The sequence below is a fragment of the Esox lucius genome, chromosome 19, assembly GCF_011004845.1.
Source record: "Esox lucius isolate fEsoLuc1 chromosome 19, fEsoLuc1.pri, whole genome shotgun sequence".
Taxonomy (NCBI): Eukaryota; Metazoa; Chordata; class Actinopteri; order Esociformes; family Esocidae; genus Esox; species Esox lucius.
In genome coordinates this window covers 13,076,209-13,098,771 of record NC_047587.1, presented here as the reverse complement: position 1 = coordinate 13,098,771, position 22,563 = coordinate 13,076,209, and the positions used below count along the sequence as shown (strand labels likewise).

At 42.8% G+C, this 22,563-nt stretch overlaps 1 protein-coding gene across 6 annotated transcripts in view; it reads right to left on the bottom strand.

Annotated features, from left to right (window-relative positions):
* Positions 1-2,005: 2,005 nt before the first annotated feature.
* ccdc136b (coiled-coil domain containing 136b) overlaps positions 2,006-22,563 on the bottom strand; it is a 32,469-nt gene continuing 11,911 nt past the window's right edge. For 5 of the 6 annotated variants that reach the window (XM_010889731.3, XM_010889732.4, XM_020040471.2 and 2 more), the window contains 10 exons: positions 15,503-15,639; positions 15,232-15,385; positions 13,653-13,727; positions 12,296-12,396; positions 11,608-11,809; positions 10,299-10,437; positions 9,807-10,113; positions 8,921-9,055; positions 6,026-6,138; positions 2,006-5,110 (listed from right to left, as the gene is read on the bottom strand). In XM_010889731.3, the coding sequence (XP_010888033.2) occupies positions 5,098-5,110; positions 6,026-6,138; positions 8,921-9,055; positions 9,807-10,113; positions 10,299-10,437; positions 11,608-11,809; positions 12,296-12,396; positions 13,653-13,727; positions 15,232-15,385; positions 15,503-15,639 (1,376 nt within the window). In that variant the 3' untranslated portion in view covers positions 2,006-5,097. The remainder of the gene's footprint in view (positions 5,111-6,025; positions 6,139-8,920; positions 9,056-9,806; positions 10,114-10,298; positions 10,438-11,607; positions 11,810-12,295; positions 12,397-13,652; positions 13,728-15,231; positions 15,386-15,502; positions 15,640-22,563) is intronic. The other variant, XR_002195644.2, reaches the window with a different exon arrangement.

Here is a 22,563-nt window from a genome sequence, read left to right as displayed (position 1 = left end):
CACAGATTCAGAGCACAGAGAACAGGGCTGTCTGCACAACAGTTAGATAAGCAATTAACCTGATTTCATTTCTGAAAGTCAGGACAGTTGACGCAGCCGTGAAACGCCTCAGGTTGGTCTGTACTCTCAGCCCAGCTTTCTTAATTGTCATTCCTTGTACAAGAACATTGTCAAGTGCAGTGTCACAAATGTCATTAGAGATCATTGTTCTTCTTCCTTACCCTCACTGACCTCCTTACATTGTTCCTCTTCTTCAGTCACTCTCTGATGTTGTTGTCCATTGATCCAAAACATATATTAGCTTACTGGAGGCTGTTTTTTAATGCCAACATCCTGATTGCTTGTTAACTAACTACGCTTGTTAGTATTTACAGCTTGTCAACCTTTTGTTTAGGGTGTTACTACTGCAATTATTTGAGTTTGGTATATTGAATGGCAGTGTTCTATACATGTCAACATAGTGACTGGGTCCTTTTTACATGTCAACCTGCTGACAAATGTCCTTTATAAGGAGAGTTGTGCAAAGAATTTAGCAGAAAGGTTTGAATGGAACAGAGATTGAATGGAACACCCCTCTGAGCCTGGGTCCTCTCTAGGTTTCTTCCTAAAATCCGGCCTTCTTAGGGAGTTCTTCCTAGCCACTGAAATTCAACACTACGATTGTTTGCTCCTTGGGGTTTAAAGCCGGTTGTTTCTGTAAAAGCACTTTGTGACAACTGCTGTTGTAAAAAGGGCTTTATAAATAATATCAATTTGATTGATTGATTGTGATTTGTGTGAAAACAGGTGAATAGTGCTTATGGGTTGGTGTAAATGGTCTTTCTTATGGAATTTAGCAAAATGGTTATGTATATATGGTTCATAGAACCAGTTTTGGTGTCTTAGAGAATGTAATTTCTTTTTTCATTATAGCAGGAAAACTCAGTCAAGCCCAGATTGAAATTATTTCAAATATAGAACCCAGGTCAGACACACTCACATTACAGGTTGCCCATTTTTTCAAGCATAAACAAGCCTGGATAATATAATACGAAAAAAGATACTGGAATACTAAAATCCACCTGGATAACACTGTATAACTCATTATAATCATTTAGGAGCCTTTAACGAACATTAGTTATAATGTGTCTCATGTCAGCTAACTTAAAACGTTCCACTTTAAATAAATAGTTTCATAAATGCTTCATATAATGAAGTTATTATATTAAACATCGATGAAACTCTTTATTTATTTAGGCTGGCTATCTAATCCAAGAAGTAAAGGTTGTCACAGTGAATGCTCGAGAATATCAGACTGGGTGAGACACTCAAGCGAAAACTCCAGATCATGGCTATATTCCCCTCGGCTAGGTCAGTGGATGTACCAGGAAGTCTTATTTTGGCCACTGAGAGTGAGTGTCCCCGTCAACCATGTGTGTTGTCACAATCTATGGGTAACAAGGGTAATATAGAAGGTCTTGTCAACATTGTTGGCACACCCCTTGTATGCCAGAAAGAACTTCTTGGCTGTCAGACACCTCATGACACTGATATAGAGTCTCCATTCGGCGTCTGCCATTCGAGACTTGTGCGTAGAGCTGTGTGTGCTAGTCGTTCTGCGGCCGGTGTGTAACAAGATTCTGGGACAGAGAGTCACCCCGCCGGTCACCAACGGTGCCCCGACTCCTGGTGATTTAATGAATGGGATTCCTCTTGGACACCTTAAACCCTCCCCTGCTACCCAGCAGGAAACGTTTGGCACATGACGTCTCGGAGATGTCGTTTTCAGGTTGTCTTTTTTTGTTAGTACAGTTAGACAGGAATTTGTTGGAATCCGGCGATGTTCAGGCAGTCTTCATTTGCATTATTCATTCCGTGTCCACACGTTAATAATTCTGAAAAGAGAAAGTACAGTAGACCTGTGGGTGTTGTGGTGGTAAGACCAGTCTGTGAGTTAATTTTACCATATAAAATATTGATGCATGTATAACAGTATGTCTTGATACATTGCACCTGCACTGATAGATTTGGTGGATGTTACTTTATTTTCAGATGATTTACTGTACAAAATATACCTCCAGGTAACAAAATAGCCACAACTACATCATATTAAATGGGGAAACAATGCAACATAGACATTTAGAGGCTCTGACTCCACATACAAGAGAATTTGTAATTATCCATGAAGCACAAGTCAAATAAGCTTAAATAAATATTTATGTTCAGGATAAAGGTCAGTGAGATTAGCAGCAAAGGGTTATTTGGTGGTGGATGAGAGTATCTGGTCTACTCGTAAGTTCACCTTGCCTATCAACATGCATTTCCTTGAATAGAAGCAAACTGTTGTCAGTTAGATGTCCCCCTGACCAAACTCACTATGTCATAAAATATAGAAAATGCATGATCAGTATTTCTCCAGGTAGGTTGTTTATTTAGCGGTAGCATACTCATGCTGGCTACTAACACCAAAACAACCTCTATTTGCATGCAATAGTTACTCAACCAAACATGGAGGTGTAGAAACAATTATCAACATTGGTTCTCTTAATAAACTCACCATAAATATACTTTTACATATAGAATCATTTGGCTATCAAATATACACTGCTCTTTCAAAATAGATACACTTTCTACAAAGCTATTACAAATGGAAATAGGTTTTAAGAAATATCGCTCTCCCTTCACTGTGAACCACTTCTATTTACAACATATAAAAACAGAACACAAACATCTTAATAAACATAAATAACCTTTGTTGATTTCTCTTTGACTGTTCGTAACATGCAATTCAATTCTAAAGTAGCTGGAATTTAACTGCATCACAAAATAACAAGGAAAAGTGGCCGAACCGTTATGGGAAAGGCCTTTGCAATCAAACAGCTTTGTCTACCAACACTTTGCCAAGACACAAAAACGTATCGTCACATTTTGACCAGATACATTAGAAAGTTACGGTACTGTTTCTGGTATGGTACTAGCTTCAATAAACTATGCTGACCGTCAACCTTTCTCATTCTGTGTACCTGGAGCAAAGATTTATTTGAATAGCATCGTAGAACATGTGCAAAGACAACCTATCCCTTTTTTATTACAAATACGGGTTACCTTCCCTCCACATTTAAAGAAACTGTAAGTTGATAAAAGGAGTATCATGATACTGATGACAGAAATAGAGTAGTGCATACATTAGCTGTTTTCAGACTCGACTTCCAAGTTCAATCCCCAATTGTCCCTTGGATGTTGTCTAAACAGCTGCTACCATGTAACCAAGTAGATCAATCACATTTTCATAACTTTACAAAGATGAGTTACTTTACAAAACAAAACATAGTATAATATACATATAATTATACTGTAAAACATCTCAGCGACTGTTAGTGCTGATCTAGTAAAAGCTGTAAATATATTCCAGGTCTTCTTATGAAGAGATGGAGAGTGGTCCAGGTTCTCAAAGTACACTCCCCAGTAAAGACATAGAGACCCCCTCAGAAAAACCTCAAATAAGTGTGCCTTACTAAGAATGTGAGAGAACTCATGTAATCTAGCTTTTGAGAAAATAAATGCATGCTAACCTTGCTTGACATCTTCGGTGTCTCATTCCAGAGTCACAGGCGGACAAAGCAGCCAGAAGCTTTGTGCAGGCTGCGCCCTGTAACATACCAGGGCTACACTATGTAAAATCTTTTAAATAATCTGAGCATTTTCTCTACCCTGACTGAAGCCCTCGATGGGTGTGAAGTGGCTAAAACCCTCCTGTGTGAGTGAGGTTGTGGTTAAACATAAGCTAACAAAAACAGAGTAGTCTTTCTCGTCATCCATTTTGTTCTGGAGGCAGATCTGCCCCAAAAGCAAAAATGATGTAATGAGTTCATAACTGTGGTGCTTATGTCCCAACTCAATCATTTAATTTAGGCATTTAACTTAATGTTATGTTTATGAAGGGATCAGGGTTTAGGTTGGAGTAGGGGTTAAGTTTAGGATTAGGCTTGAGGGAAAGGGGAAGCACTAACCATGTTCAAATGTCAATCTCGAAATATGTAGCCCATTTAAAATGGAGCTCAGCCCTGAATCCTGAGGCAACCAATTATATTAGATCTGCCTTGGACGCAGATCTGAATCCAGAACCAGACTCCAGAAGATTCCGAACAAAAAAGCCAAATGTCTTTACTCAAGTCAACGAAATATTTTGAACCTGCTGAGTAAACACGCCTATCCTCCCTAAATTAATTTTAATTCAGAAAAAATACAAGGTTGTAGTTGAGTACAATGCCATAGTGGGCACAAACATGTTTGTATTTCATTTATTATACTTATCATATAAATAATTAATTGCACATGTATATATACACATTCTAAGGAAAAACTATTTTAGGCCTTTTTAAAATATTCTAAGTATTTAATTCAGCAAATGTGTAAGGTACCAGAGGTTGCTATTGTTAAAAGAGGTCCCTATTACGAATACAAATCAATATAGAACTCAACAATAATATTGACATATCAATAAATAAAGTAAAATACAAAGTGAGAGTTGTATAAGAATAATACAAGACATTCACACTCGTTACCAGTCCTGTCCCATTGTCTTAATCTGGAGTCGAGCTAAAAGCACATCGACAGAGACAGGGACAGAAAAGGATACGGTTGTACACACAATAATATTTAGAGAAAAAGGTAATCTCCAGTTTAAATTAAGTTACCACAGCCACTTAGCTCCACAAACACCCTCTTGAGTCTTGGCTTGTGTTCCCCAGAACGGGTGAGAAAAGGGGTCCATCTCCTCTTCATCTGTAAAGCTGCAACGGCGCCTCACTATCTCTCATTTCTCCAGATGGTTTTACGTTTTACAATCCTCCGGTTTCCTGAATGGTGGCCAATATAGGTATATTCCGCAGCTTCTTTGCAAATTACCTGGAAGAATGCTGGCTAATCTATTGTTGGTGCCCGGGTTGGTTCCAGCTAAATGTGCTGTGAGGGTTGTCTGAAACCAGTCATCACTGTCTTTGTCTGTATTAACCTGGTGTTTTCCTGCTGCTCAGGTTCGAGACAGGGCTCTCAGTATGCTAGCCATGATCAGAAGTGCAGCTGTTGCTGCAGTGACAGTCAGAATAGGTTTCCATTCTATATCACTCCCCTGGGGACGCAAAGGGAGAAGTCAGTGGTGGTATTTGCATAGAGGTATAAGGAACACTAGTGTAGAAATACCTGTGGGTACCTGAAGGCACACAAACTCTCTCTCTCTCACACACACACACACACGCAAAGACACACACAAATTGAATGCACTTCTTAAAAGCACTCAGACGATTTTTGTAAAATGTTATCAACAAACAATAATCCTATAGTGATATTATACTGGAGAGCACTGTGTGAAACTGCCCGTCTGTCCTATGGCTGCCACTCAGAAATACTCTGTATGTCCCATGATAATTCAACTTTGTAAGTTACAGTATCTAGCTAGAAACATCACGTCAATTCTCTGAGTCTTATGCGAATAACAACAGAATATATAAACCTCCCTATGATTCAACCTTAATTGCTCCAGGGTTGCCATCGAGGAATGTGATGTTTGCCTTTCACTGACTATGACCCCGTTCTACGACAGCATATCAAGGGAAGCAGTGATATTACACTTTTAAATGCGTGGAACAGGGCAAAAATATTAGCACCCCTTATTCTAAATATGTTTAACAAAGGCTTGTACATGTGTGATTGGTAGTTCAAGTTGGATCTGAACCAGTTCTGTGCTGAAAAACCTGTTTTTATTACCTCACTTTACTATATACTGTCCATTCTAATTTACGGTAATGCTTAATGTTATTATTGGAGATTACTACTGCAATTTGCTACTGTTGAACTGCTTAATGGCTTCACTGCTACATTTTAATTTACTACTTAAACTTTGTTTTTATTATTGAAATTACTTCACTACCTTATTTTGCTCCTAAGCACTAATTAATTGTATTTTGGTCGATCGCTACTTTGCTTTTTACCATATTGTCTAGAGAATATTGGATGTGACCAATAGACAAAGTATTCTTTATCCTACCTTGCTTTCTGGGACGCCAGCTCGGACAGCCAGCACCAAACCACTCCCAAAATTACAATCATTCCTATGAAGGGGATGGAGAGAACAGGAGACTCAGACGAATGGATGTAGCTCTGAATGAGAGGAGAAATGAAGGGGGAATGGAGAGAACCAAATAATAAATGAGCGGAGGGCAAAACACTTACATGTTGACATCACAAACAAAAATAAATCATAAAGTGACTCATGATATGGTTGTGGAAGAACGTTGTGAGGGGTGTTATGGTGTGGAAGATGATGATAGACAGATAGATAGACAGACAGACTGATAGATAGATAGACAGACAGACAGACTGATAGATAGACAGACAGACAGACAGACAGACTGATAGATAGACAGACAGACAGACAGACAGACAGACAGACAGACTGATAGATAGACAGACAGACAGACAGACAGACAGACAGACAGACAGACAGATAGATAGATAGATAGATAGATAGATAGATAGATAGATAGATAGATAGATAGATAGATAGATAGATAGATAGATAGATAGATAGACAGACTGACAGATATATTGATAGATTGACTGATATATTGATAGACAGACAGACAGACTGATAGATAGACAGATTGATTGATAGATTGATAGATTGATAGATAGATAGATTGATAGCTAGATTGATAGATTGATTGATAGGTAGATAGACACACAGACAGACAGATAGATAGATAGAGAACCTCAATTCAAGCATGTTTTATTAGTATTTGAAATATCTATAAATATTCAGTATGTATGATTTGAGCAGGTATGTGCTGAAATGACTGACACTGTCAATGGTGACAAACCAAACCACTATGAAAATAACAGCTGCTAGGAGTATTCCTGGGTTTCAGCAGCGTAATTAGACACTTCCCCATAATTAGCTCAATTTCTACTCCATATCTCACTTTCCAAAACATCACAAGTAATCAATTAATGCCGCGGGCAGCATTTCAGTGTTTCAGCAGTGTGCCCACTGTGGCAACAAGAAGGGAACAGTTCCCCCATAAATCGCATCATTCACCTTCCTCACACTTTTCCAGATTTTATTGTGCAACAACATGAAATCATGAAAACTACTTAATGAAGACAAAAGAACGTAAATATTCAAATAAATAAGGTACATTTTCAAAGCACCACTCAAGCAGTATAAGAACATTTCCAGGGCATTACAAATCCCCACAGTGCAAGTGCCATTATTATAAGAAAGATGGAGAATATTTGCAGAGAATTGACATGCAAAATTGGTATAGACTCACGGCTCCAAAAGTTGAGTTTACCATATATTGACTAAAGGGGTGAATACTTATGCAATATATATTTTTTGGTTTGTATTAAAAAATGTATTAACTTAGAACAATTTGTAGATGTCAGATGGTTCAAGAGATATATAAACATGGCCTTTATAGCGCCACCGTGTGGTCGATCTGACCGTGCTTGAAGACATGGTGTTATTGTGAACATGTTCATCAAGTTTTATTAAGATCCAAATATCTATGCCTGATTAATAGGCGTTCATGTGTTAATCCCTGCCCACAGGAAAAATAATTGATCAGCACTGGCCAGGTTTATAATCTGGAAAATGTTGTGTTGTTAGATCCTTGTCCATAAATGCTACACGCCAAGTTATGTGCAGATTGGTTATTCCGCCCCGAGGAGTTATTTTTGAGAAAATTCTAAATGGTGGAAAATCCATCACGGTGGGCTTCATGGGTCCTAGAGGTAAATTTGTTCCTTGTATGGATATGGACATATGTACCAAATAATACAACTGAGGGGTTTGACCTATTGAACATTAGCAGCATGCATGTCGCTTGTTACAGCGCCACCATGTGGCCAACTGGCATGGCATAGCGTGGGATGGTGTGCACCAGTGCTGTTTACAGTTTTGCCAAGATTTGCCATTCCACACCCGACCACCCCAAAAGGGATTTTCCACAGTAGATACAAAAGAATGATAACCTAAGCTTACAAACACCACAGGGTTCCAAGAGCCACGCTGCTGAAACCCTGAATAGGAATTAGTCATAAAGAACAACACACTGAACAGTATGGGACAGATGTCCATTCAGTTTGACTGTCCACGGCGTACAGATATTAAGCGCGTGGACACACGGTACAGCACACAGCACAGTGACGGAGCCCGTGAGGACAGGCAGACAGTTTGACACGATGCACTGGGACAGTTGGAGCTGCCACAGGGAAGACCTGACACACAGACAGGGCGGAGGGCGATTTGCAGCGCCACAAACAGACAGAGATCATGGACCCGAAGCACGTTCCTCCGTGTGATCTGCCAGTCAGTGTCAGCTTGGATAAAACAATACAGTCAATTATGCATAAAAATACACATATGTGAACTTAGAAACTGGGTGGTTCGGGCGCTGAATGCTGACTGGCTGAAGGCTGACTGGCTGAAGGCTGACTGGCTGAAGGCTGCAGTACTGCGGTACCGTGTAGTGTGCTATTTAATTGCATTGGTAACTAGTTAATAATTGCAATAAGGCACTTCAGGGGGTTTGGGGGTTTGGCCAAAGCGAAGCGCTGTGTTCAGGCCCTCCATGTTGACCGTCTACCACACCCACTCAGGCCTTACTACGCAAAAACACACGTCTATAAGGTCTGCACACAAAACATGCAAAATCACAGAAAAGGTGGGATGTGTATTCTTTGGTTTCCTTTCTGCAAACTTTTTTTTTAACCTGCTAAGAATAAGTCAGCCATACTAATGTTCGGGTCAGAAAAGGGTTAAAAACAGTCAGAACAGACACCATATGCCCCAAAACACCTTGTGATAGTTATGCCATTGTGCAAAATACCAATATTACATCCTACACTTTGTTGAACCCGACCTCTGAGCGGGACTCACCTGACCACCACCACCAGCTAGCCTCTCTAGCTCCGCCTTGCAGTGCAGCAGCTCCTCCTCCAGTTCCGCCCTCTCCTTCTGGCTGCAGTCATACAGCATCTGCAGCTCCTTCAGCTCCGTCTTCAAACCGTCACACTGAGGGAAAGTGGAGGATCAATGAGTCAGCTCCGACTTAAAGAAATTCAGGATAACTTAAAGCAATATTACCTGATTTATTTCTGCTGCCAAATGCCTCCCCTGTTTGGGTTTCCAGGCATTACTGAAACCCTCAAATGGAAGTCAGTGGTGTAGTGTAGAGTGTGTAAAGGAGCATTATAGGAACTTGGAAAGGTTTAACAGGAAGGTTTAACACCCCTAAATCCTGCTGTGTTCAGGATATAGGGGTTTGATGACTGTTGTTAAAAGACCAGATGTGTTACTGTCATTTTACTAGGCAAGTAACTAGGGTCTCATTATAAATTTCAACATTGTTGAAGTTAGTGTTTACTGCACTGCTCAGGTCGAAAACCCACGTTTTTTCCACCTTGCCAGCTCAGGGATTCAATCTAACAGCCTTTAGGTTACTGATTGGATATGCCACCATTAGGCTACCTGATGCCTGCTCACCTCCATCGTCTCCTACCTAGTCTTCCAGGGGTTCAAATAAAATATAGACATAATACATAGTCATAGACAAGAATACCTCAAGGATCCAAATACATACATTTGCATTTACTGTTAAAGTGTTGTTTTTCAGTGGGCTCACTTGGTAAGGCGATTCAGGTTTGACTCCCACAGGGAACTAGTTCCAAAAGGTATAAAAAGACGTGCACTCGCAACCGGAAGTCACTCTGGATTGGAGCATCTGCTAAACAACGGTTTAAAAACCGAAACGGTCGTCCATCACCTGTCTCTGAACCAGCGAGGCCTTCTCCTCGGCCTGTTTCAGCTGGTCCCTCAGGGAGAAGATCTCCCCGAACCCTCCGTTCCAGCTGGTGGGGGTCATGGGTTTTCCGTCAAACGAGATGTTCTTCTGAATGGAGGCATCCACCAGACGGCAGTTGGTTCCCGTGCCTGTCGCCTGGCTCTCTGTCATGGTCAGGTAGCTCTCTGCCGCGTCGCCCTCCTCTGTGCCCGCCTCTGTGCCCGCCTCTGTGCCCGCCCTGTCCCCTGTGTCCTCCCCTTCCTCCTTCAGGGACAGGCAGTTACTGGAGCTATGTTGGAGCGGTGGGGAGAAAAGGGTGAATGGGAGGTATTAGTGCTTTGTGGTCGGAAGCACCATTTGAATATAGTAGAGTGGACACAATATGAAGACGCCTGACCGACAAGTCGGTTAAACCTTAAGCACATCATGTAAAGGAAGAAGGAAAAAGAAGAGTCTGAAAATAAAACAACTCACCCTCCCCGCTCTAGTTGCAACAGCTGCAGTCTCTCAGTGAGACGTCTGTTGTCTTCCCTCAGCGCCTCACACTCCTGCCTCAGGGCCTTGCACTCCTGCCTCAGAGCCTCACACTCCTGCCTCAGAGTACCCGCGTCACCTGGCGGGACAGGTGGAGGACAGGACAGTCATTCGCCGGAGATACACAACAGCGCCACCTCTTCTCGTGTCTACCGCGCTGGGACGGTAAATATGCCCACTAGCAGTCACCGACGAGACACGCGGAGACAACGGCCTGGAGGTCCGACAGAAAACCTTGCGTCTGAGTGGGATGTGACCCCCATAAAACGGGGTCGACCAGGCGACATGCAGCTTCTAGACGGCCATGTACATTGGTGACATTATAAGCACATGAGGAACTGACTGTGTTACTGCAACTACATCATGGTTAGCGTCTCACAGTGAAACACATCGCTCATTCTTACCCCGGGAGCTGTATGTGGGGGGGGGGGGGGGGGGGGGGGTTGGGGGCGTTGGATACCAGCAGGGTGATGTCAGCCTTTGAGTTACAGCGGGAGGCATGCGGGGGGGCTGACACGTCAGGGACATACTCCCAATGCATGACATCACTGCTCTGGGGGGGGGGGGCAGAGTTAGTATGTGACTCAGCCAGTGAGAGAGGGGTCTCAGAGAGGCGTTTGCTGAGACCTGCTATTTCTCGGCTAGTTCACTTCAGGCTGTTTAGTCGATGCTGCCTGCTTGCTTTACTGAGTACAATCATTTCAATTTAATGTAGTGGGTTGCACGTTTCTAGCATATTGCCTGAATGCAATTCAGTCAAATTAAATTGAGTCATGCCTCCTTGACCTGGCAGGTGTCCTCTCCTACACCTCTGCTCCTCCACTGTCAGTACCTCCTTCCTTCACCAATCCACCTCTTCTCCTCCCACTCTGTTACCCCCTCCCTCCTTCACTAACTCACCTCCTCTCCTCCCACTCTGTCACCCCTCCCTCCTTCACCAACTCACCTCCTCTCCTCCCACTCTGTCACCCCCTCCCTCCTTCACCAACCCACCTCCTCTCCTCCCACTCTGTTACCCCCTCCCTCCTTTACCAACCCACCTCCTCTCCTCCCACTCTGTCACTCCCTCCCTCCTTCACTAACCCACCTCCTCTCCTCCTACTCTGTTACCCCTCCCTCCTTTACTAACCCACCTCCTCTCCTCCCACTCTGTCACCCCTTCCCTCCTTCACCAACCCACCTCATCTCCTCCCACTCTGTCACCCCTCCCTCCTTCACCAACCCAGCTCCTCTTCTCCCACTTTCTCACCTCCTCTCCTCTCCTCCTCCCTCCTCTGACTCTTCATGCCAATCTCAGCCCTAAGCGTGGTGATTTCCAGTTCGTATTCCTGCGCCTCGTCGTTGAGACGGCCCAGCTCGGCTCGGTGGCGACACAGCTCTTCCTGTAGGGAGGCGATGTCGTTCTCCCTCTCCGCTGCTGCCTCTTCGGCTGCATGCTGCAGGAGTGTGACCTGTAATGGATTCATCACTGGACCTCAGGATCAGCACATTCATCACACAAACCCAAGCCGACCAACGTAACCAGCCCAAAGTAATACAAACACAAATGTGTTCTGACCAGTGTTGGCCTAAAGTTACTGCCTAATGAAAATTAAACATAAAAATATGTAATAATGTGTTAACCTAGATGTTGCCAGCTAGTGTTCTGATTCTGTTTTTGAACTAATCCAATAATCGGATTCATGCCCGAAACATACACCGGAGAAGACACAAATTATTATTATATTTTTAAAAAGATGGCCACTGGGTAGTTGATTTAAACAGAGTGAAGTGAAACAAAGCGAAGTGGAATAAAGTGAAGTTAAAAAGGGGAAGTTAAAAAAAGGATGTTAAACACAGTGAAGTTAAATAAAGTGAAGTTAAATAGAGAGAACTTAAGTAAGGGGAAGTTAAATAAAGGGAAATTAAATAAAGGGAAATTAAGTAAAGGGCAGGACCTCCTCCTGGGCGAGCCGTAGTTCCTCGTGAGCCTCAGTCAGCTCACTCTCCTTCTCCTCCTCTAGAGAGTCCATCTCCTCCTGGACTGAACGCAGCTGGGCTGAAGAGGGGGGCAGACACACACACACACACACACACACACACACACAGGAACAGGAGTTCAGATGTCTGTTCTAACAACAGCGTTGCTTCTCCTTGGGACCCCTAGCCCTTTCATTTGATCTGTTTCATCATTAGTGTGCCTCATTCAACACATCTGCTAATCCACAAACCTCTAACTGGCGGAATCAGGGGCTTTAGTTCGAGCTTATAAGGAGTTGTTACAGTAATGAGTAAGTAGATATTACTGGAGTGTGTGTATCTGTGTGCGTGCGTCTGTGTGTGTGTCCGTGTGTGTGCGTCTGTGGGTGTGTGTCTGTGTGTCTGTGTCTGTATGTGGGTGTGTGTCTGTGTGTCTGTGTCTGTGTGTGGGTGTGTTTGTGTGCATCTGTGGGTGTGTGTCTGTGTGTCTGTATGTGTGTGTGTGTGTGTGTGTGTGCGTCTGTGTGTTCCTGTGAGAAAAGTGAGGTAGGGTTTGCAGGACCAGCTGATGTAAGTTATGGTAACAGGGTGACGATCAGCCACGGACTGACGACTGACTGTGAGGCCCGTTACACAAATGACGAATCACACGTCATCGCTTAGCGGTCAGTTACGTCAGCTGACGCATATTCAACTGGCGCCTTACTCTTTATGTGGCCTTTGTTATGGAAATTCCTTGAACTAATGTACATTGGAGAAATGTCTGCTTTTCTATTACCTTTTATGTAACTCTGGTCTTTGTTTGTGACACCGCACGTCTGTATAATATCAGAGGATTATTAGGTACTCTGACCATCTGTTTATCTCCTTAAACCAATAAGGGTATCTGTCCTTTGTTCTTTAGGAATGGGGCCCTTGGGGGAAGTAGGGGCAATTGGCCTCTTTAGGTAAACACAACAGCAAACATCATGGCAGGAAGGATAAGGTGGGGGGACAGCCCACCCTTTAGGTAAAACATATGTGACATAAGACAGCAGGGCAGTAACTTACCACACCCCTTATGTAATAAATATGGACTGTTCATGTATATTCCTCAGAGGATTATTTTGTAAGCTTTTGACGCGTCTCTCTATTTGCAAATAAACAGCAAATTATGCCTAGAGAATTTTGTCTATGTACTTACTCTTTTAAGAGTTCTGATCGATGGAATTACCGTCACACCTTTCTGTGGGAGCTGCTGTACGTTACACTCCAAATAAGAGCGTCAGGTCACTTAATATGTAAATATGAAAATTGACATGAGAAAAGTATTCGGAGGGCCATTGCGGAACGCACCTTGCAGGTTGTGTACTTGTCGCGCGAAAGCTTCTGCCTGATGAGTACTGGCCATCCGCTCATCCTCCAGAAGACCTGTGGACATGAAAACACCACAGATGGAATGACAGCTAGCAGTTTGGCAGGACAACACAGGGATTTAATCATAAATCTGCTTTGGCGCAGATGTGATCTCTAACTCTAACAAATAGAAAAGGGTGAGGTAAAACTCAACACCCATGTGGTCTACTAGGACATCCTCTATTGTAAGAGACCTCAGGACCTTCCTCTCCACACCTTGGCCTTAGTTGGTCTCCTGGAAACTTGGAGAGGCCTTCTCAGCCTGACGACAGCTGTAGTGGGTAATGGATGTGTGTGTGTATTTCTGACTGTACTATATAGTTAAGTCAGAAACATATAAATACACATATAATGAAGACAGTCTCTGTTATATAGTTAAGTCAGAAATAAACACTGACACATACACACACATACAGGCCTTTTGAAAGATATATAAGGTATAATGCAAAAGATTTTGGGTTAGAATTATGGTTGGGGTTAGGCCACAGGGCCAGGTTACATTTAGGGATACATGTTAGGTTATTAGGGTTAAGGTTAGGATTTGTAAATTTAGGAGAATTATTTAGGGGCATTCAGATGTGGTGTCCCCATTAAGACAGCCAAGTGTGTGTGTGTGTGTGTGTGTGTGTGTGTATGGCTGTGAATCAGCATTGGCCCTGAACAGCTGAGCATGCTCGGTGGGGGGGTACTGAGTGGAGGTGTCACGGACGTTCAGGACGTCTGTGGACAGAGAGTGATGACATCACAGCGTGGTCTGGGGCACGAAGTCATTCTGGAAGGTTCCCTGGAACCTGTCTCCGGGAGTGTTGAGTGCATGTGTATGTGTGTGTGTGTGTGTGTGTGTGCGTTGAGCATGCAGCTGTCTATCAGGCTGTGGAATGTGCGCTGCCTGCCAGATAAACTGAGACCTCGCTAACCAGTCCAAAACTCTCAACATGAGCTGTTCCCAGTGCTGGCTCTAGTCCCCAGAACTCAAAGACTGCAGGAGTCGATCCCAGCGCCCCATTTAGGCTGTGCTTTTTTCCGCTGCAGTTCAAAAACCAAAGTCAAATCTGGGTTGGACAACTAAAATGTAAGCAATAAATGTAGGCCTCGGGTTAATTATTTGTTCACTATGTCTGTCTTCAGGAATAAACGGTCTTAATAAATGGTGAGTTCACAGTGTCCTCAACATTGTAAGACCTTATTGAGTACAGACCTAGAGGCTGTCCGGCCTCTCATCAATCACCTAATTAACTGGGATTTCCATGCCTTTAAATCTCAGGCAAGGTGACATGATACAACAGATGCTGTCTTAATTTTCTGTTGGAGCAGTGCCCACCCTGAACCACAAACAATGCAAACTTCAAGGTTATAGAGCTTTTATACAAGCTTTTTCTTCATCTAGCTAAACAAAAAATACACTAACCTCCAGAAAAATTTATTAATAAGTGATAATCCACAAAAATGTATTTTCGTTCTTAAAACGACGATCATTGTCAGGAATCTTTAAAACGGCCTCTGTAGCACAGTCTCTCACCCTGCAGCTCGTGGAAGGCCTCCTGGTGTTTGTTGGACATCTCCCTGGCTTCCTCTAACTCCAGGAGAAGTTGCAGTACCTGACTCCTCAACTCCTCCAGCTCCTGCTCCTCTGACGAAGGTCCCTGCTGCTCCTCCTTCCCCATTTCCTCATCCTGGATTTAGATGGCAAGATCATGTAAAAACTGAATCCAAATTCAGGAGTGATTGTGTGCCACAAAAATGGCCAACCTCCAAAGTGAAGGTGGCATTGAACAGGAGAGTTCTCCCACCTCCTCCCGATCTTGGTCCATAGTCTCCTTCTCATTGTTCTCCTCCAGTTCCACTCTCTCCTTGGTGGTGATCTCGTTGTCCATGTTGGGACTCTGGATGAGGCTGCTGTCCACTCTTATATCGCCACAGGGTTCACCTGAGGGTGTGATGTGAAAAAAAAAAAAAAAGCAGTTGTAGTGATAGAAAGACACCATCAGACAGGTCTGTTTTTAATTAAATTGAAGAACCTCTGTTCAGCATGTTTTATTTTATCCACAAGTATAAGCTTAGTCTTATCTCATTGCAGAAAATCAGGCCTGAGGCTATTAATTAAAGTTCACTTTCAAATAATGTTGTGTGATTTATTCCAGGACTGTGGCTGATTGTATGTAGGAGCGCCATCTAGTGGAACAACTCGTGCAGTGTACCAGAAATGCATTGCTCAAAGTGAGGAGCCTGTGAAATGTGCATGCCGATATCATGTGGTTGCACAAACACACATGGTCTACTACAAGGGAATAAAAAACTACTTTTCATTTCTGGTACTGATATTAGCAGTTTTCACACTATCTTCAACATATTTGGGAGAGATTTTGTTGGGCATGAAAAATAAATTCAGGTACGTTCAGGGGATTTGGACGTGAAGTGTTAAATTTTGTTATTTTGGTACCAGGACAAAATCTCTAGCATTAGGAACCAGTCCCTGGGAACCCTAACCAAAAAATTGACCATGGACTGCATGCACGTTGTAATTTTGTAGTCTGAGTAAGCTATCCCTTTAACAGGATTTGGTTGAGGAAAAAATCCAATTATATAAGATAGAACTCAAATGTAATGCACTGACATTTACTAAAACAAGACAAACAAGTTGACCTCTCCAACTCAACATGCTTACAAAAGCCTACAGCGGACAGAGACTTAGTGTTTAGGTTTATTCATGAATTAACATGGAATGTATTCACAAAGACATTCGTTTGTGTTTGGTTTGGTAGAATAAATATATTTCCATTGTAAGCACACTCAGATATTTGACATTCTTCTTTTCTTCTCCCAACAGAACAAACATTCACTTCTTCCTTTCTCCAGGAGGTGGGGTAAGGAAAAGCCTCAGAGAGACAACATTTATAGAGAGAGAGATGGAGGGAGGGATAAATAGAGCGATGGAGAGATAGAAGGAGGCAGGAAGTGAGAGATGGAGTGAGGGATAAATAGAGCAATGGAGAGATAGAGGGAGAGATGGAGTGAGGAATAAATAGAGCAATAGAGACATAGAGGGAGGGAGGGAGGGAGGGAGGGAGGGAGGGAGGGAGGGAGGTAGGGAGGGAGGGAGGGAGGGAGGGAGGGAGGGAGAGATGGAGTGAAGGATAAATAGAGTGATGGAGAGATAGAGGGAGAGATGGAGTGAGGGATAAATAGAGCGATGAAGAGATAGAGGGAGGGAGGGAGAGATGGAGTGAGGGATAAATAGAGCGATGGAGAGATAGAGGGAGGGAGGGAGAGATGGAATGAGGGATAAATAAAGTGATGGAGAGATAGAGGGAGGGAGGGAGAGATGGAGTGAGGGATAAATAGAGCGATGGAGAGATAGAGGGAGGGAGGAAGTGAGAGATGGAGTGAGGGATAAATAGAGTGATGGAGAGATAGAGGGAGGAAGTGAGAGATGGAGTGAGGGATAAATAGAGTGATGGAGAGATAGTGGGAGGGAGGTCAGTGTGTCTAGCTACAGTGAGTCATCACTCAGCAATGTGCCCCAGTATCACAACACATCTATGATATTACTACAAAGAGAAACTGACATGTGACAAAACACACCAACACACAATTAATAGTAGTACTATCATCAGTAGTAGTGGTGGTTGTAGTAGTAGTTGTAGCAACAATGGTAGTAATTATAATATTAGTAATGGTGCTAGTGGTAGAAGTAGTAGTAGTAGTAGTAGTGGTAGTAGTAATAATATTAGTAATGGCGGTACTGTAGTAGTAGTAGTAGTACTAATAATAGTAGCGGTAGTAGTAATGATATTAGTAATGGTGGTAGTAGTAGTATTAGTAGTAATAGTAGTCATTTGTATAGTGCTAGTAGTAGTAGCAGTGGTAGTAACAGTAAAAGTAGTAATAGTCATTTTTATATTGCTAGTAGTAGTAGTAGTGGTAGTGGTAATAGGAGTACTAGTAGTCATAGTGGTAGTAGTTTTAGCAATTGTAGTATTAGCAGTGGATAGTAGTAGTAATAGCATTAGTGTTAATAGTAGTAGTAGTGAATACATTTCTGATATGTTTGAAGAGTATAAACCTAACAGGGCTCTTAGATCCATGAACTCAGATCAGCTAGTAGAGGCCAAACTAAACATGGCAAAGCTGTGTTTAGCGTTTAGTGCTTCACACAACTGGAATAAACTACCAGAAGATATTTTCATGCGCCTATAACTGAGCACTTGAACCTAACCACACTTTTTTATTGTATTTATTTCTATTTTCTTCTTTGATGTTTTATTGTAATTATGTATTTTTATATTTCTCTCTTTCTTTGATTCAATGTTTTATTATTTTGTTGTTATTCTATTTCTATTTTGCTATGTTTTACCAATCATCTTTCTGTAATCTTGCTATCAGAGGAATAAACTCTGTGTAAATGTAACAATCTGCTGATGACGGATAATGCAAGTTCTTGTGCTGCTGTTTGATGCAGGGTATTATCTCACAAAAGGACTGACGAGTTTATCCAAGCGAGGATTGAGATACCGGGGTGGTTCAGTAAACAGTTATGGTAACTGTAATTCATTGAGGATGAATATAAAATGCATGTACAGACATGGCATAAACGTCCCCCTGGAGAGAGCCGGGTAAGACATCGATGCAGAGATTATCTCACAAAAGGACTGACGGGTTCATCCTAGCGCTGGATGAACAAGGATTGAGATATCTTTATTTTCATTGTAAAGCACATTTAATTGATTCTATGTATGAATTGTGCTTTATCAATAAACTTGCTTGCTTGTTTGCTAGTGGGGGTGGTAGTAGTAGTGGAAGTGGTATTAGTGGCTATAGTAGTAGTAGTAATAGTAGTAGGAGTAGTGATAGTAGTGGAAGTAATGGGTATAGTAGTAGTGTAAGTAGTGGTAGTAATAGTGGTAGTAGTAGCAGTGGTAATAGTGGTAGTAGTGGTAGTAATAGTGGTAGTAGTAGCAGTGGTAATAGTTTTAGTAGTGATAGTAATGGCTATAGGAGTAGTGGTAGTTGTAGTAGTGGTAGTGGTAGTAATGGTAGTAGTAGTAGTAGTAATGGCTATAGTAGTAGTGGTAGTAGTAATAGTAGTAGTAGTAGTGGTAGTGGTGGTAGTGGTGGTAGTAGTAGTAGTAGTAGTAGTAGTAGTAGTAGTAGTAGTAGTAGTAGTAGTGGTAGTGGTGGTAGTGGTGGTGGTAGTAGTAGTAGTAATAGTAGTAGTAGTAATGGTAGTGGTGGTAGTGGTGGTAGTAGTAGTAGTAGTAGTAGTAGTAGTAGTAGTAGTAGTAGTGGTGGTAGTGGTGGTAGTGGTGGTGGTAGTAGTAGTAGTAATAGTAGTAGTAGTAGTGGTAGTGGTGGTAGTGGTGGTAGTAGTAGTAGTAGTAGTAGTAGTAGTGGTAGTGGTGGTAGTGGTGGTGGTAGTAGTAGTAGTAGTAGTAGTAGTGGTAGTAATGGCAATACAAGTAGTGGTAGTAGTGTAGGTAGTGCCAAGAAAAAAGCAATGTGCCCTCTGAACCCTTTCAAATGAAGGTCATGTCAGACAGTCATTAATATCAGACAGTCATTAATATCAGACAGTCATTAATATCAGACAATCAGTAATATCAGAGAGTCATTAATATCAGAAAGTCACTCTGGGTCACAGTCTGGGTTTTAGAAGAGAAGTAGAGACCTTCCTTGCTAACACATTGACTCTGTCTCCTTATCACAGGGACGCTGTTATGGATGCATGCATAAAACCATACACATGCACACACACAGACACCAGTCAGACACACCAGTCAGACACACCAGTCAGAAACACCAGTCAGACACACAAGTCAGACACACCAGTCAGACACACCAGTCAGAAACACCAGTCAGACACACCAGTCAGAAACACCAGTCAGACACACCAGTCAGACACACCAGTCAGACACACCAGTCAGACACACAAGTCAGACTCAGGAACCAGATTTTTTTTCAAACAGAATTGGAATCTGCAACTGGACTTGCAGTGTGGAAGTGCTCCAATATCATCATCATGGATACTGATGTTAGAAAACAAATGAGAAAGACAAAGAGAAAAGAGAAGGGAAAGAACTGATGGAAGAGAAGATGAAGAGGGAGAGAGAGGGAATAGGAGGTGGGAGGGAGGTGGGAGGGAGAGAAAAGGGACTGGGAGAGAGGGGGACAGAGAAGGAGAGGAAGAGAGAGGAGGTTAGAAGAGAGAAGGGGCGGGATGGAAAGAAAGAGGCAGAGAGAGGGGTGAGGGAGAGAGGGGTGAGGGAGAGAGGGGTGAGGGAGAGAGGGGGGGAGGGAGAGAGGGGTGAGGGAGAGAGGGGTGAGGGAGATAGGGGTGAGGCAGAGGGAGGGGTGAGGGAGAGAGGGGGGAGGGAGAGAGGGGGGAGGGAGAGAGGGGGGAGGGAGAGAGGGAACGGTTGAAAGAGTGAGGAGGAGGGAAAGAGGAATTGAGAGAAAGTAAAGCACTGAGAGACAGTGGTGATGGGAGAGGGGGATGGACAGAGAAGAAAGCATTGAGAGACAGTGGTGATGGGAGAGGGGGACGGACAGAGAAGAAAGCATTGAGAGACAGTGGTGATGGGAGAGGGGGACGGACAGAGAAGAAAGCATTGAGAGACAGTGGTGATGGGAGAGGGGGACGGACAGAGAAGAAAGCATTGAGAGACAGTGGTGATGGGAGAGGGGGACGGACAGAGAAGAAAGCATTGAGAGACAGTGGTGATGGGAGAGGGGGACGGACAGAGAAGAAAGCATTGAGAGACAGTGGTGATGGGAGAGGGGGATGGACAGAGAAGAAAGCACTGAGAGACAGTGGTGATGGGAGAGGGGGACGGACAGAGAAGAAAGCACTGAGAGACAGTGAGGAGGGGAAGAGAGGATGGGGGAGTAATTCATTAAATAAAGAAACCAGGAGTTAATTGGTAGTGGTGTTCATTCGGGCTACAGTAACCCAGAGGATCTCCCAGCTCAGGGGGAACATCTAAGAGTTAATTATATCCATGTCGCGCATACGCGCATGTTTCCCGTTCACGTGTGTGGACGAGCACACGCCTGTGGAAGACAGTTAGGTCTGGAAATAATTGGACACTGACACAAGTTTTATTTTGGCTCTTTACCAAAATATATTAAAGTTACAGTTAAATAATGAATATGGGCTAAAAATGCAGTGACTCTATTCACATCCAAATTGGAGGAAGTGTTGAGGAATTACAGCTCTTTAATATATAGCCCTCTGTTTTTCAAGGGACCAAAAGAAATTGGATAAATAACTCAAAAGCTGTTTCATGGACAGGTGTGGGCTATTCCTTCGTTATTTCTTCATCAAGGTCTGGAGTTGATTCCAGGTGTGGCATTTGCATTTAGAAGATGTTACTGTGAATCCACAACATGCAGTCAAAGGAGATCTCAATGCAAGTGGAACAGGCCATCCTTAGGATTTTGGAGAGATAGCAAGAAGGATGAGTGGCCAAATCATCAGTTTGGTACATTCTGGAGGAAAAAGAACACACTGGTGAGCTCTACAACACAAAAAGGCCTGGACGTCCACGGAAGACAACAGTGGTGGATGATCATAGGATCCATTCCATGGTAAAGAAAAACCCCTTCACAACATCCAACCAAGTGAAGAACACTCTCCAGGAGGTACTGAAGGCATATCATTATCCAAGTCTACCATAAAGAGAAGACTTCATGAGTGCAAATACATACATTACCACAAGGTGCAAACCATTCTTAAGCCTCAAGAATAGAAAGGCCAGATTTTCCCAAAAAATATCTAAAAAAGCCAACCCCGTTCTGGAACAGCATTATTTGAACAGATGAAACTAACAACCTGTACCAGAACGATGAGAAGATGAAAGTATGGAGAAGGCTTGGAACGCGACTCATGATCCGAAGCATACCACATCACCGTAAAACACGGTGGAGGCAGTGTGATGGCATGGGCATGCATGGCTTTCAATGGCACTGGGTCTAGGCAGAAGCAGCTGGGTGAATTCTGAAGTGTATAGGGATATATTGTCTGCTCAGATTCAGCCAAATTCAGCGAAATTGATTGGATGGCGCTTCACTTTACAGATGGACAATGACCCAAAACATACTGCAAAAGCAACACATGAGTTTTTTAAGGCAAAGAAGTGAAATTTTCTGCAATAGTCGAGTCAATCACCTGATCTGAGCATGCATTTCACTTGCTGAAGACAGAACTTAAAGACCCACGAACAAACAACACCTAAAGGCAGCTGCAGTAAATGCCTTACAAAGCATCACAAAGGATGAAACCCAGCATTTGGTCCATTGCGTTCCACACTTCAAGCAGTCATTGCCTGCAAAGGATTTTCGACAAAATATGTATTTTTTCTTTATGATTGTGTTAATTTGTCCAATTACATTTGAGTCCCTCAATTAATGGGACTGTATGAAAATGGGTGCAGTTCCTAAAGTTTACATATTATATTTTTGTTCAACCCCTTGAATTAAAGCTGAAAGTCTGAACTTCAATTTCAGCTCAAATCCATTGTGGTGGCATACAAAGCCAATGTTATGAAAATTATGTCAGTGTCGAAATACTTCCAGACATAACTGTACGTCCTTCAAGTGATCATAATGAGCCAGGAACAATTTGAGTGCACATTCTTCCACAACCATGGTTCCGTCTCATCGTACTGTCAGGCAGAAGACGGATGAACGCCTTGGAGGGTTCGGCGTTGATGGGTGACAGTGTCCCATTAAATGTAATGAGTTTGAGCAGAGGGCTATTACACATCAATATGCACGTTACATCACCAGAAGCCCAAACTGAAAATGTCCCTCCTCACAATAAGGTTTATGAAGAGTGTGTTTTCTCATTAAAGTA